Source organism: Nyctereutes procyonoides, unplaced genomic scaffold, assembly GCF_905146905.1.
Source record: "Nyctereutes procyonoides isolate TBG_1078 unplaced genomic scaffold, NYPRO_anot_genome, whole genome shotgun sequence".
NCBI lineage: Eukaryota > Metazoa > Chordata > Mammalia > Carnivora > Canidae > Nyctereutes > Nyctereutes procyonoides.
Genome location: NW_026575135.1, coordinates 31,734,029 through 31,750,254, shown reverse-complemented (window position 1 = coordinate 31,750,254; position 16,226 = coordinate 31,734,029). Strand labels below are relative to the sequence as shown.

At 37.3% G+C, this 16,226-nt stretch overlaps 1 protein-coding gene across 4 annotated transcripts in view; it reads right to left on the bottom strand.

Moving 5' to 3' along the window:
- Window positions 1-475: 475 nt before the first annotated feature.
- Window positions 476-16,226, bottom strand: part of ELAVL2 (ELAV like RNA binding protein 2) — a 139,218-nt gene continuing 123,467 nt past the window's right edge. For 2 of the 4 annotated variants that reach the window (XM_055302217.1, XM_055302220.1), the window contains exons 5-8: window positions 13,375-13,528; window positions 9,518-9,743; window positions 1,877-1,915; window positions 476-1,280 (exon numbers count right to left, since the gene is read on the bottom strand). In XM_055302217.1, coding sequence (XP_055158192.1) covers window positions 950-1,280; window positions 1,877-1,915; window positions 9,518-9,743; window positions 13,375-13,528 — 750 coding nt within the window. In that variant the 3' untranslated portion in view covers window positions 476-949. The remainder of the gene's footprint in view (window positions 1,281-1,876; window positions 1,916-9,517; window positions 9,744-13,374; window positions 13,529-16,226) is intronic. The other 2 variants (XM_055302218.1, XM_055302221.1) reach the window with 1 other exon arrangement.

Here is a 16,226-nt window from a genome sequence, read left to right as displayed (position 1 = left end):
AATCAATGTGAGCCACCTATCACATAATAACCAGGATGATCAAACGCTCCACTGGTGATTACAAAAACGAAACCAGCAGTGTTTCCCCCATTGATTCTACTCCTTTCATACAAAGATCTCAAAAGTAGTATTTTCTACATCATAAATCTTTCTAAATTTTCCAACCGCTGCAAATTTCCTGGTAAATTTTAAAAGCTCACTAGGTGTCATATGAAGAGATTTCTCAAAGTATTCAAGTCAAAATATTTGTTCCAGGACCAGTAAAAAGTTTCTCCAAATTTTCTTTTTTATAAAAATAGATGCTTTTTTTAAACCCACATCAAAGAGGCTCTTATCTCTTTGGCAAGGTACTGCTTTACGAAAAGTTCTCCAGTATTCTTACAATAAGCGTTTATAATGTAGCCCCCCCCTTCCCCAACCCAAATCATAATTACAAAATAAATACTGTTTTAACTTCATAAATAAAAATGTAAACTTCAAAATACTTTTCTTAGACATAACAGCAATGCTTTAAATGTAAACCAAACACAAAGCTAATCAGAAAAAGAAATAAAAGGGGGAAAAAAAGACACAACCAACTGAAGAATTACAACACAAAGCCTCAATATTTACTCACAGGTTCAAGGCAGTTATGTAAAAAGAAAAGAAATGTCTTCCCTTAGCTGAAACACTTTAAAAGGTCCACCTTCTTCAAAGAAGGCAATAGAATGCAATGTGACAGGTAAAAACCCTGTACCTCTTGTCCATATTCAAACATAAAAGATATTTAAGAAGTTTTAATTCAAATACTAGCAATAAAAAATCTCACATATTTCTTAGGATGCTAAGTAGTCGTTTTATCCCCATCTCAACACTGACTTACAAAGACATTTACTAATGTATAAAGTTTCTCTTAACTTGCCTTTGTTGTATAGTTTTCATATATAAATGGACTGAGGACAAGAGCTCATTAGGCTTTGTGCGTTTTGTTTGTCTTAAAGGAGACCTGCAGTACTCTGTCTCCCAGACGGTATCCATTGAGGCTAGCTATCGCCATGGCGGCCTCATCATAGTTTGTCATAGTCACAAATCCAAAACCTTTGCATTTATTGGTGTTAAAGTCACGGATGACCTTCACGTTGGTGACAGCTCCAAAAGGCCCAAACATTTGCCACAGGATACTCTCATCTGCGTCAGGAGCCAGGTTGTACACAAAAATACACCACCCTGTTCCTGGGTGCCCAGGGATATTAATTCCAGCCAAACTGGTCATTCCATCAATGGTCATTGGAGAAAACCTACTAAACAAAATAGGAAACACACATGCACACACACACATATGCACACACACACAAACACACAAATAGAAACAGAGGTTGGTTACAGTAATGGACTATTTCTTTTCCCCTCCCATCCCAAGAGTTTCAGTAACCCCCTCCCCTCCAACAGATACATACAACTATCTGATGTTTCAACCAAGGTCTGTGTGTGGCTTGCAGTGACATGCTATATTGACAAGGTATTAATAAATTATGAAATGGACATTATATGCTGTATTGAATAATATGACCCACAATAGCAAAGAAATATATTTTGAATATATTTACAAGTGGCTTCGTGAATTAATAAGCAGGATTAGGGGGAGGGTACCAACACATACATACACATGCTATAACGTCGCAATGCAATATAAAACAAATGGGGTTTTTTAAGACCAGGTGGCATCCAGTGGTATAAAAACACTTGAGTCAACCGTGCTTCAAAATGCAGCTTTTCATTAAGTTACACATGCAAAAGAAAACTGAACAAACTTATGAACTTATGAAGGGTCACTCCCCAAATCAAAGAAACTAATCAATCATGGGAAGGGATGAGTATCATGAACCTCTATCATTACCTCTTTACTCCATAAGCCATATTGAGCAGATTGTCCAACCTGCAAAACATACATTTAGCAAACTTCAGTTTTTAATTTTCCCCTTGATGTTCAAGAAAGCTGGATTTGTTACTGCCATCTTCCAAGGGGATATTTGTATGTTAACTCTATGTGAAATCTCAAAAGACCCATATGTGGGTCTTTTCATATTCCTGAGAGAATGAGTACCCATTGCCATTAGGACGTTCTTCTGATGGATAGTTTATGGTTACAGCAATCAGGGACATACAGGGGAAATTTAGGTGGTTGTTTGAGGAAACCACTCAGAGAGGAAATGTGGAGGCTATGGAACAGTTTTTCTTTGGGTTCTCACCTATTGCTAGGTAAATTCTAGGTGCTCCACATGCACCTTCATGTACTTTATAGTACTGTGAAAGAAAGAAAAGAAAGAAAAAACAGAAAAGAAAGAAAAAAAAAGAAAGAAAACCAGATTCAAATGGAGTCACCTGTGCTGAGCCCCATGTAAGCAAACCAAGACTTAGTATCTAATCTAATAGGAGGTTCGAGAATTCAAACTTTAACCAATCTAGAATTACCTGGTCAGCCCTAGCGACATAGTCTGCCTGAAGAGACCCCTAACTCTTCCCCCAAAGGAAGGTGACCTTGCCTGAAACAATCCACTCTTTGTTAGAAATGGCCCTTTTCCTGCTCCCTTCTGCCCATAAAAGCCTTCCATTTTGTACAGCTTCTTGGAGCTCCATTCTATTTCTTAGGTGAAATGCTGCCTGACTCATGAATTGTAGAATAAAGCCAACTTGATGTTCAAATTTATTCAGCTGAATTTTGCTTTTTAACCATTAAGTTTTATAATTCCATTGACTGCTGATAACTCCAAGGCACACAGATTAAGTGACTTGCCAAAGACCACAGGGCTCATAAAAGTGGTGACACCAATATTCCATAAATTACCCTTCAACCTCTCAATTCTGAAGGACTTTCATTTCTTACAAAATGATGTATTATAGTGATGGAAAGAACCTTACAGATAGTATCAACTCAATCTGCCATTTCTCCATGTGTTCAACTAAGGTCCAGAGAAAGACAAAAGACTCCTTGCTTCTGCAAGCAACAGGGCAAAGAGTTCAGAGCAACAGGGCAAAGAGTTCAGACCCTGAGACTGATACTTATTCTGACTATACTACAGGAAGTGCAGCCCTGCTCAAGGTGGAAGAAGCCAGGTAGAAACAAAGCAACCAACTTGAGCTTCTCTTAAAATTTCTAAAACAAAGGGCTGGGGTGGGTAGGTACCCTTTAAATCTCTCCATCCTTTTCCCATTTCAAAAGTTAAGTTGATTTTATAATACTTGATTCTTCTTGCTTTGTCAGTTTCAAAAGAGAGGATTCTGACGTTCCAAATTTCCATTATGTATACCAATTAATTACATGTGTTTAGAAGAAGTAAATATCTTAATTCACTGTAGACAAAACCACCCTCAAATGCCACAATGTTCAACACTCTCCAAGTGAGACCCTGAGGCAGGGGGAACAATTTTTTTTTTTCTTTCAACACCTATGAAAGGTAAGTCTGAAAAATGTTTCAATGTTATTGTCTAACTTGTGGCCTCAAGTAAGGCTAGGGCACACATGAGAAAGCAATTGCTTCTAGTTTTATAAAAGCCAAAAAAATATCTCTTTCTGGTCTTTTAGAATTGGAAAAAGAATCTTCACACATTCCTATTCCCAATCACCTCTGGGCATTCTGGGTTTTGTAAAAATGGAAAGAAATAACTGAGCTGATGTAATGCAAAGTGTAAAGAAACAGAACAAATCTCAATGACAAAGGATCCTCATCTGTATGTGTCTTTCTTGTCCCAAAACCCTCTCAGAAGCAGGGACATGTTCATTCCCCAATATGCCACTAAGCATAAAGCACAGGCCTAGATCACTGCAGGTTCATAATAACTGTTGACAAAGCAATAAGGTTACAAATACTATCCTTAACTATTTAGTCCAGGATGAAAATTATCAGGAGGGCTGGTTGGGGAGCCTGTTCGCACATGCAAGGAGAAAGCACATGGGTGGAAAAAGTACACAGGTAGGAGAGCTTTGTTTTCTGCAGAGGCATTAAGTCAAAGATGTCATGCCTTTCTACTCCAAAAGAAAAGGCCACAAACATCAGAAATAAAAATGCATACAACTTAATATCACCAACAGTAATCTGATACAGATAATATCCTACAATTACTGGAAGGATCAATAGAGAACGCATTTGGCATATGACACCTGTAGAAAAGAATGGCCAATTAAAGTCTCCTTCCAAAGTGCTGAAGGGCTCAGATGCAAGACACCTTATCAATTCATTCAAAATAGTTACACCATCTCTGCCCAGGTAGGGACTGTCACACTCTGCCACCATCAGCTTAGTATACCAACCAGAAGTCCAGAGATGGAATCTCCTAACCAAGTTTTAAGTATTTTCAAGACAGGATGGAAACCAAAACTACCCCAGAAGTGAATTACATGTGTTAGGGAGAGACACTTCATTCACCATTCTACATCCAAAGATTCTCCAGGCAGGGGGCCTACGACTTTTATACGAGGATCTCTGAGGACCCACTCAGTGGGTCTCGTATTTGCCCCACCTATGAAATCCTACCATACACTGTGAACCTGACCACTGATTTCTTTATTCAGTACCCATTTTCAGAAAAAAACTCAGTCTTTTGGAACTTAAGCCAAGTTATCTGTCTAAACTTCCCATCTGCTACCACCATCTCCTTCCTCTCTCCCACATCACCCCCATCCCATTATCAAGGAGAGCAAGGAGGAGCATGGTACCTAAGAAACAGGATAAGACAGTGCTAAAGACTCCAGCCTGCATGCAGTTGGGCCTAGCAGTTTTCCTTGCTCTCTTGGTGCCACACATTCATGTTTCTCATGGGAGCTAGAAAAAAAGCAGTGGGTGCTCCATGTGGACACTATGTACCTCAAATCTTGTAGCAGTTGGAAAACTATAAACTAAGCATCTTATCTTGTAATTGCCTAGCTTACCATATGCTCAGACATAGGACCACTATTACTCTCCAGAATTAAACATTTTTGCTGGGTGTGTCTAGAGCTCAAGGACAGTCATCTTTTTATATGTGGTCATTTAAAAATAGAAAGCCAGTATTTAATGGAGACCAAGTTAGCAGTCTCCAAAATGATCCAGGGAGGTGTGAATGATCATGTACTACAGTATGGCAAGAAAATATTAAAGAGTCCATTAAAAAGATACTTTTAACTTTAAAAATATTCTTTATTCAAATTTAATGGATGCACTGCCCCCTGTATTCTCACTCAGTATCACTTATTCTCCTGAGGAAGACTGGGAAGTCCTCAAAGGGACAGTGACACTCTTCCCCTGTTTTGTAGCTTGGATATAATCCACTTTACAAATGACACATTAAGTGGATTTGGAGGATTAGATAGGGAAACCTAGCTATAATTAAAATAACCCTCAAAGAAGAGATAGCTTCACAAAGATTTTTATAAAAATCATCATCATCACAGTCAGGATGACACCAGTAAGAGAAGCCCAAATAAACAAAAATGGGAGAGCTAATTATTTCTCCTCTCCCTAGTAAAGTACACTATGAGGTTACATACAAAATAATCCAACATGAAGTTCAAAATTATCAAGGTAATTTTATGAATCTTGCTTTAAAGATATAGGATTTATTAAGATACAGGATAAATAAAATGTAAAGCTAGTCAACATGATAATAAAAGCAAGGCATTTAATAGATTTCTTTCATCTTTACCTGTATTTTCTATGTTTGATTAGCATTTATGAGTTAATGAATAGCACAAGTCCATGTTCACATAATTTATGAAAAAATATATACTGAAGATACATGTACAAACATTTTTCTGTCAACAGGAATACAACTCAGACTAGGCAATATTTTGAACAGAACCATTTATTTAGAGCATTCCCATTCCAAAGTTAGAGGTCTACAAAAAGATAACACCTTAGTTTCCAAGAAATTTAGCTGACAGACTGTAGGGAGGCCCACGTGCAAGTAGAAGGGGAAATGTGAAGTCAATTAAAGTCAGATAAAAATATAAAGAGATCACTAATAATAGGTAAGAAAGTGAAACTCTGAACTCTACAAATAATGGTTCTCAAAACTTCTCCAAAGTACTGGCCAAGATGTGCTCTGAAGTTAAACCGCAAGATCATCAACTTATCCCTTATTCCATTAGATGGTGTCATCTATTCTCTAAGAGAAAAAAAAAATTATTCAAGAGGACTGACACCAGCTTCTTCCAAAAGGAAATTATCATAGTGTAACCAGCACATGCCTTCAACACAATGTAAGAATGGATTTAAAAGGATCCTTTAAAAATGCATAAAAGCTTATAGAAGCAGGCACACAGGCAACATTAGACTAGATCACACTCAATAAAATTAAAGCTGCTCCATAAGAAGAGAGATGAAAAATTTGGCTGAAAGCTTAATTCTGACACCATGTCCCAAAAATGTACTTAAAGGGATTGAATTATACTATCCATCCAAATAAGGATGGTTTTATTTTGAAAACCATAGTCAATTAAGTGAGCATATTAGATCAGCAGTGCTCATGTTAAAATAATTATATGCATGGATTGAGAGTCATAAATTTCATGAGCCTACTTTTAAACTTTACCCTTATGCATGGGTTTTACTTTTTTTTTTTTTACCTTAAAAGATCTAGTGCATTTCATGAATATTAAAAATATCCTTGGCTATTATTATATTTATAACTTGCAATCTCTAATCTCTTTAAACTCTCAAGGTACTATGACAACATAAAAAACACAGCGAGAAATGTTCTAAGTGTCTGCTGGAAGGTGACAAATGGAAGGCTAAGAACATTTGGACACAGATGTTAGGGACAAAATATTTCTGTAATGATCTAGACTTGAATGAGAGAAGAGCAAAATACCAACAAAACAAGCAAGTCCTTAATTCAACAGTCTTTATGAAGAGAAAGGAGATTCAACCTTTCAACAGAAGGAAGGAGGGAAAAAATGAAGGTAAATGACAATCAAGTTTCTAAAATATTAAAGAAAAGGAACCAAACATTTATCAGGTTAAACCTGAACTCTGGGAATAAAGGCTCCCAATTTCTTCTAACACTTAGTCTAGACCAAGCACTTTCACTGGGCTCAAAAACTAGTTCATTACTTATTATCTACACAGAGATTATGGAAGGAAGGAACAGAGGGCAGTAGATACAAGAGTCAGGAATCTGAAAGAACAATAAAAATCTTCCCCATTTTCTGAAACCAAGTTTCCCTTACAACAGACAATTCTTATTCCCGTTTTCAGAATTTCTTTTTCTAAGAGTCAAGGAAAGAAGACTTTCAAGTTAATAGCATATGGAACAAAAAGATAAAAGCAAAGGATGGGCAGAAAGGTATTTAGAAATGATATTAAATTTGACCATCAGAACATTCTGGAAAGCTTTCCAAACCACAAGTTTGAAGCACAGAGAATGTACGGAGTGGGCTGGGTGGGGCTGTGTGCAAACACAGCAGTTTCCAGTTTTGTCTTTGAGTCTCCTGAATGCCTCACCATTGCAATGATCAGGTATTCTCCTGCAGATCCTGTCACCTTAGACCTGTGGTCCCGTGTCTCGCTCATCATTCAGGCCAGACTCTCAGAACAAAGTTTAACTTAATGACTACCATAAAATGAAACCAGAGTTTACACCAGAAAACACTAGAATTAATGAACAATTTAAAATGAGCACAGCTTTCAATTAACATGAAAAATTTTTATTTTCACAGGGTTGAAATCAACCAATGTCTCAAAGAACCTTCTTCCATGTAAACACAAAACTCTTTTCTAGATTCCAAAGAGCTCTAAAGTTAACTGGATAGGCTGTCCAGGAAACAACTCTAAAATTCCCTCAAGTTTGTGCAAAATTTGCAGAAAATTATTATTCACTTTAAGATGTCACACAGGAAACCAATAGGCAGAGCCTAAAATAAACAGTTTTATGAGATATCTTTCTCCACAAGCTGCTCCAATCCCTTTCTCCCTGCAGTCATAGCTACCATCTACTGTGGTCAAAGGCAGCAGTGTTACCTGACAATGCTTTAAAAAAAAAAAAAAAGTCAAAGTTTAAAGCAGAGCGTGAACACAGGCTCAATCAACTGGGTAACCCAGTTATCCAGTTTCAAATGGATCCTTTTGACAGTATCACCTCTTCTCCCAAGGCAAAAACTATCCTAAGTAGGAAAAGAACATAGTGTTTATGGCGAATTTCTTTCTCACACCTCAGGTGACACATTTTTTTTTTTTTTAAAAAGCAGGTATCTGACCGATTTAGCACTCTAAATATCCCAATGAAAACAATGCATGTGATTTAAGCTCAAAAACGTAACTGCTCATTAAGCTACATTTCTGATACTATTTTTGGTAATTAACTATTCTACCCCTGCAAGGAAAGAAAGAAAACTGATTTGCACTTGGGATTAAAAAAAAAAAAAAAATAGCATGGGGTTAGATGGATGGAATTATGGCTGCAGTATACCATATGGCCAAAAAGGACATTAAAAAATGTTCTGGAAAAACAACCTGGGTAGCTTTGCTTATGAAACCGAAGTTCTTTGTGCCGTGTTTAATGTCTTAAAGTCACTGTTCTCACATGCAGATTAGAGAGGTTTTTAAAACGACAGTTGATTTGATTGTTACCCCACGTCTAAAATAAAACTTGAAAAATTGAAATATTTATGCTGTCTACAAGATAGAATGTCTTCTTTGGACTAAAGATGCATAGTCATTCTATGGGACTATACAGGGGTCTGAACACTACCACCCACAGGCCAAATCCACACTGCCATCTGTTTCTGTATAGCCTAGGATTGAAGGATGGCTTTTACATTTTTAAGAGTTGTTTAAAAAAAAAAGATATATAAGCAACAGAGACCATGACCCTCGAAGCCTAAAAGATTTACTATCTGGCCTTTTATAGAGGAGGCTGGCCAGTGAACCCTTAAACAACAAGATATAAAAATTTTAAAAGGGGAGAGGAATCCATTTGTAGAAACTTAATGTTTTCACATAGGTTACATATTCTTGGTGGTGTACATATTATAAAACAAAGTAACTAAAAGTGCTTGACCTAAAAGCTGAAATACAAGAAGAAAATCTTACGAAGAAAAAAACTAGAAAGGGGAAATGAGAAGCACTGGAAACAGAAAGAACCCAGCAATCTGTCGGTCAGGGTTTTTCAACCTTGCAGAACTATTGTTTGAAGCTAGATGATTTGCTGCTGTTGGGGACTATACTGTACACTGTAGGATGTTTAGAAGCATTCTTGACCTCTAACCACCAGATGCCAGTAGCAAACCCCACTCAAGTTTGCCCACATAAATGTCTCCAGATGCTGCCAAATGTCCCAAGGAGCAAAATTACTTCCCAGTTGAGAACAACTGCTATAGCTTATTGTCCTTTTTTGTTACCACCTTCCATATTAGCAAAAGACACTACACCTCAAACAGGTTTTCTTTGTGGCCATAAGAAAAAGAAAACAACAGTAAGAGCAAACCAGAATCCGGTCAATAAAAGTACTGCATAGTGAACCTCAGATTCTTAGTAGCTGGGTGCAAGAACCAGACCAGACTTACCTAAAACGCTGTGCCTGCTGAGCTAGTGGTCCTGGATACCTTCTGTTTGGAGACTGGTACAGCTGGGAAAGGATGGCCTGATTGGTTTTTTGGCTTGGATTATTAGCAAACTTTACAGTGATTGGCTCTGTGGCACCAGGAGGTTTCTGGCCATTTAGGCCTTTGATAGCTTCTTCTGCCTCAATCCGCTTGTCAAATCGAATAAACCCTACACCCCTTGATATGCCTATTGGTAGATGTGGGTAAGGATTTGGGAAAGAGGGAGTGGAAGGAGAGGGAGGGAGAGAAGAAAAGGATAAATTAATTTTTCCTTCTCAAAAACATGTTTTCACCCACATATAACATCTGCCACAAATCAGAGCAGGAAAGTCTTACCTTACCTTAGTAGCAATTCAGTCTAGATCACAATTTTATAAATTTTTCAATGCATAAAGTCATCTATACAATCTGAATATCCATTATTACATGCCTACCAACAAGCCAAGACAAACAGCACTCGGGATGTCCACATTCTCCATACCTGCCATCTTCGCGCTCTCTCATATACAACCTTGCCTTTAATAATGTCAACAACAGCATGCCTGAGTCCTAGTTCTCAAATTATGCTATCAGATAAGCAGCTCACAAATGAAGGGCACAGCAGCTTCCTTTCTTATAAGGAGAAGAGAACAAGGCATTTGGATAAAAAATGCTAAAAAGCTGTGCTAAAAATACATCACAGTGGTTGAAAGAGATTTCAGCTAAATTTTTAAATAATAAAGTTCCACTTAACAATATTACATAGGATACTGGCCCTCTAAGAAAAATGTCTGAAGAGGCTTCTCTGATTCCCTGAAACTCTCCCACTGCTTTTAACTAGCTATACTTTATGAGAGAAGCAATATTATAAGGCAAAAAGGGGATCAAAGAGGACCTATATTTTTAAAACAAAGAAAATAGAAATAAAGCCTCAAAGCTTTCTAGCTCTAGCAGTGTTACTCCTGTGGAAATGCCATCTTCTGTCTCATGTTCTCCCCACTCTGAGACACAAAAAAGGAAAGCAGAGGGATGGCCAAATACCTGCCCAACTAAAAACCCTATCCATTTTATTTAATTAGCTTAAATGGGCTGGTTGAGGTAGCCATGGCTGGCCATCCAGAGAAACAATTGTAGAGAAACACTTTCTTGGCAAGCAAATTGGTACTAGCCATACCAGCTTGGGACTAGTAGCTAGAAAAGTCTAGATGATTCAGAGTATGTCAATGAAGAACAGAATAAGAGGTTATTGAGAGAGATAGGCTGAGAAAATGTACTTAGACCATCAGGACTTACAGGAACTTTAAAAAGGAATGAAGTTCTACTTGCTTTGTAATTAACACTGTGTAAGTTCAATGGCTTAGAATGTTATTTTAAGGTGGAGAGGCATTTCTTCCATATACATTTATCTCAGGTCTTTCCTATTTAAGTTGTATCAGTTATACATTATTACCACCTGATGGCTGAATAACAAAATTGCAGGATTTTCCATTTCAGGTAAAGTGAATAATTTCACCCTGAAAATTTTAAGTATAAAGAAAAAATAATATGGTGAAATGATAGTAAATATATCCTTTTAGTTATCCACTAATATGAAGAATTAATAACCACTAGAACTTAACTATTCCACAGGGAAAGCATTTGATTAACAGACTGAGTCACTTAAACCTGGGGTACTCTAATCTGAGTATGCATAAGAATAACCCAAAGCAGGGCACCTGGGTGGCTTAGTCAGTTAAGTGTCCAACTGTTAGTTTCGGCTTAGGTCATATCTCATGAGATCAAGCACTCAAGTGGGGAGTCTGCTTGAGATTCTCTCCCTATGCCCCTCCACTCACTTGTATGCTCGTACTCTTGCATGCCTGCGTGAGTGCTCTTTCTCTCTCTCTGAAATAAATCAATCTAAAAAAAAAAAAATGAATAACCCAATGGCTTGGTACAACACCCACCTTCAGAGTTAAAAAGATGGGCTTTCTATACTAGAGGTGAAATCTACTTCTCCATCCAAGTTCTCACTAAGAATAAGGAATTAAGAGGCACCTGGGTGGCTAAGTCCACTAAGCAGTTAAGCATCTGCCTTCAGCTCAGACCATGATCCCAGGGTCCTGAGATCGAGCCCCACATTAGACTCCCTGCTAAGTGGGGAGTCTGCTCCTCCCTCTCCCTCTGCTACTCCTCCTACTTGTACTTACTCACTCTCTCTCTCAAATTTAAATGATGAATTAAAAAGCATGAATGATATGAACCCAAAAAAACGGCATTTCTGTTGCTTTAAGCAAATTTATCTGGATTGCTAAACCTGATTTCTTCTATTTAACTGATCATCAGTCTGTGTGATATAGCAGAGTGACAGAATGTACAAGGAAAATTATAAATGCAGCTATGACAAAAAGACCATATTTTTACATTCCTTCCATAGACTACATTTTCTTCATACAACAAAACCTATAGCCATTTGCCCAAGCATGTATATGAAGGTAGATATCTCTCTACCCAGAACTCTAACAGTGATGCCTCTTATGCAGTGAAGCCAATTAACAGCACTGAGGAGAACAAGGGCTGCTTCTGTTCAAACTGAGATCAACTAAACTGATTTTCACCTGAAAACTTAAAAACTTGGCCTGATTTTAATCTGTAGTTAATCTACTGCTTTAAAAAAAAAAAAGATTACAGCAGAAATAAATGACATTGAAACCCAAAAAAAACAAAAAACAAGAGAACAGATCAATGAAACCAGGAGCTGCTTCTTTGAAAAGATCAACAAAATTGATAAACCTCTAGCCAGATTCACCAACACAAAAGAGAGGACTCAAAATCAGAAATGAAAGAGGAGAAATAATGGTCACCCACAGAAATACCAAGGATTGTAAGACATTATCCACTGCTTCCTTTAGAAAGGAAATAGACACTGTAATATATGATACATCTCCTCTGGTGGTATCAGAAGAGAGAGAAAAAGGAAAAAAACAGGGAAATTGAGAGGAAAGGAAACACACAAAAAAATTAAAGGAAAACCTATGTTTTCCCCAGAACCCACAAAATCTTAATGTGACTGCTTGAGTACATGGCATTATGGTTGATTTTCCCCTGCTTACCATGTTTCTCTGTTTTCAGTATGTTTTTAAAAAGAATAGCATTGTTTTCATAACAGAAAATTACAATTTATTCTTAAAATCCATAATCAAACCTGTACTGCTAGCTTTTTAGCTTTTCTTTAAAAGCTTTGGTAGGAAAAAAAAAAAAAAAAAGCTTTGGCAGAAGAGCTCCCTTATAAAGTTTTAATAAACCTATCTGTCTTCTGATTTTCGTTTGGTCAAAAGTTCTACCAGGAATTAAATAAATTTTTAACATTCAAATTTCAAACTCTTATACATGCCCATGTAACACAGCATGGACCTGGAAACCGTCCTGAACAGCCAGTGCAGACACACCGTTATCCTCCCTTAGAGAACTAGGTACATACTGCTGCATCAAACTACATTTTTATACAAAAAACAAGACTATTTAGTAGGAGGAGCACTTTATGAAGAGGATGGGGGCTTTTTTTCATGCAGCAGCTTGGAAATGAGGATTATATCATCTACAAATTTATTACATGCCATAAAACAGACTTCCAACCTGCCCCTTCGGGGTGGAAATGACTCAAGCTCGCTTACTCCACTCCACAATCTATTTTTATCCATGCATATTTATGAACAATTCCAGCAGAAAATTGCATTTTCTGGTCCACATATACCTTTGATGTGTTCTAGAGGCAAGACTGCTGTATGGAAAGGCAGAGTATTTCCACAATCTGCCACTCAGAAATTGTAAAAGATTGTCTAGACCAGATGCCTACTTACCAGTGACCTGGTCAACAAGAATACGAGAAGTAATGATGCGTCCATATTGTGAAAAAAGCTGTTCCAACTCCTTCTGGGTCATTGTTTTCGGAAGTCCACTGACGTACAAATTTGCATCTCTGATAGAAGCTGAACTTGGGCGAGCATAGGAAACCTAGGAAAGGAAAATGAAATTAAGCATATACACATCCTCTGTTACCTGCCTTCAGAAACTCAAAGACTATCTAAAGTTAGTTAGCAGCTTTTCCATACAGAGCACGTAACAAACAACGAAGTTAAAGCAAGTCTAGCGTTAACAGTTTTACTCATTTCTGGAGAAATGCTCAACAAATGAGAAATGTCACGCCCCCAGAGAGGGAAAAGAGAGAATATTTAGCCCTAGGTTTGCACGTTTTCAAAACAAACTACATAACACAGTAATACTCATGGTAATAGGTTGTCTTCAATGGGGCCAACCCCCTAAACTAGAAATGTAGGCTCAAATAGTTAAGCTTAAAGACTCTAAATCCAACCAACATATTTTTGTGACCTGTTTTTGAGCCTCTCCCATCTCTGTAGGTGGTGGTACAAAGTTTCCAAAAAGTCACACTACTTAATCAGTAAGTACACCTTTTTGATTCATTGCCAAAATAACTTTCTATCATCCCAAAACTCTCAGAAATTTAAAATACATGAATGAGCTATATCCCTTGTTACTCATCTTCTTTTAGTACACAAGTCTCTGTAACATTGATTTTTCCAAAAGATCTTAAGTCCCTTTATTGGTTCTACCTACCATTTTATGTATCCTTTCAAAATGCTTCCTCTCTTTAAGATATAATGTCCAAAATTCTAGAAGGATGGAAGACAAAGTAAGTCTGCCTGTATTTATTTGTAATCAACATTCTTCATGTAACCTCCATGCCTTAAGGAATTACATCTCTTTCTTATCACTGATATCCTCAATACCTTGGCATGTGATAGATGCCTGAATATTTGCAGAGTAAAACCCATTTAATACCCCACTGATCCTGTGGTCCACAGTAACCGCTAGATCAAGGATTTAAGGGACAGTTCATGCAGTCATTGAGAGCGTGCCCAAATTATAATCTACAGCTCTTTGCCTACAACTATCTCTGCCAATTTTTAGATAGCTCTAAATTTCATGTGCTATTCCTAACCACATTCCCTCTCGTTTAATTCTGAGCTTTTTTGGGCTATCTAAGTCCAAGAACTTCACAATATTACCCACCCCCCACCTACCCCCACCTTTCAGATCATTCATAAAAATGGCAATGGGTCTGGTCTAACTTAGATCAATTTGTTCAGGGATCATAACACGGTAACTTCTGCTTGCTACTTTTATCTATTAGTATCCATCTTTAATCTAGTCCACTGTTCACTGCAACAACAACAAAAACATCTTTTCCATTTAAACAAGCTTTTGGTATTTTCAAACATTTTCTCCATGGTTTACATTACGCCCACAGTGTTATCACCTTTTTATTTTTGGCTTTTCAGAAAAAGTTAGTCAGGTTTTATACTACTTTAAGAAAGTCTTGTTATCTTTCATCCCTGCCCCACCGTGTTAACATTTAATACTCTTAACCTTTATTCAACAAATTTGCTCATTAACAAATGAAAATATACCTATTTGTCCAAAGACTATATCTGAGTCACGTGAGGACTGTCCTGTCTTACAGACACAAGGAATTTGGAAGAGTGGTGGAGAGCAGATACATTAACTATTCACATGTGCTTTCTGTCTATGCCTAAACACTTAAGAAGAATGAAAGTTGGGAAACTTCAATGTAAGTGAAAAATAAGAAATGAAAGAAAATTCCTAGTGATCATCAAAATAATTCAAGTGAAATCTAGTCTTAGGACTGCTATAAACTGAAAACACAAAGCAAATGAATTACATACATACTCAGTGGTATAGAAAAATGAATACCCAATTTCTTTCCTAAAGCACAATTCTCAATTATCAGGGTAAGCTAAAAATCTCACCACTTCAATTCTTGCTTTCAGCGGCAGGGAACTCTTAGCAAGTTAGCAGTTAGTCTGCCCTGGATCACGTGACTGAAGTGCTCCCCTAAGAAGAGCCACCTCCCACAGGCAACAGTGTAAGCATCTGTACATTCTCAAAGTCGCAAGGCTCCCTTCTCAGGGAGGATGAAGCAAGCCATGGAGCAGGTGGCCACTCCATGAGCTTAAGCAAGGCATGAGATAGTGTAATATGGTTATAGGTGACAGCTCTCTAACCAGAGTGCCGGGACTCAAAACTATATTCAATTCATTGAAGGCTCTGTGAACTTGCATAAATTATTTAAGTCTATTACCACATAACTGTACATTCTTTGTATAGTTACTAGGATTAATAAAATAATTTCTAATCTACACAAAACTTTTAGCATAGAACCTAAAAACCTAGCTGACTATAAATACTATTTACTGCTACATGCATCTGAGAATATAGGTAAAGACACAGACCATTAAAGCTGAGAGTAACCTGAGTCCATTACAATGTTCCAGAATAATTTACTCATGCAGTGACATTTACTGCTCTGTGCATTTCAGAGGAGTGTGGGTGGAGTGTTTTAAAAGTTATCCTAAAATATATTTAGGAAAACCGGTTTATATTTAGTGCTTATATAAAAGCTTTGAAAACATACTTGGGTCAGTTATGTTATCTGTTTTTTTTTTTTTTCTTCAAGGTCTAGTCTTAGGTTTACATTGGTCCTTTAACTCTCAGCCTGTACTGACAATAATTTTCTATATTCTTGATGCTCTAGCATCGGGAGCCATTTATCCTGGAGAGACTGCCCCTCCCAAGGATAGCTATTTCTTGGATAGTAAATGACTCCCCTGTG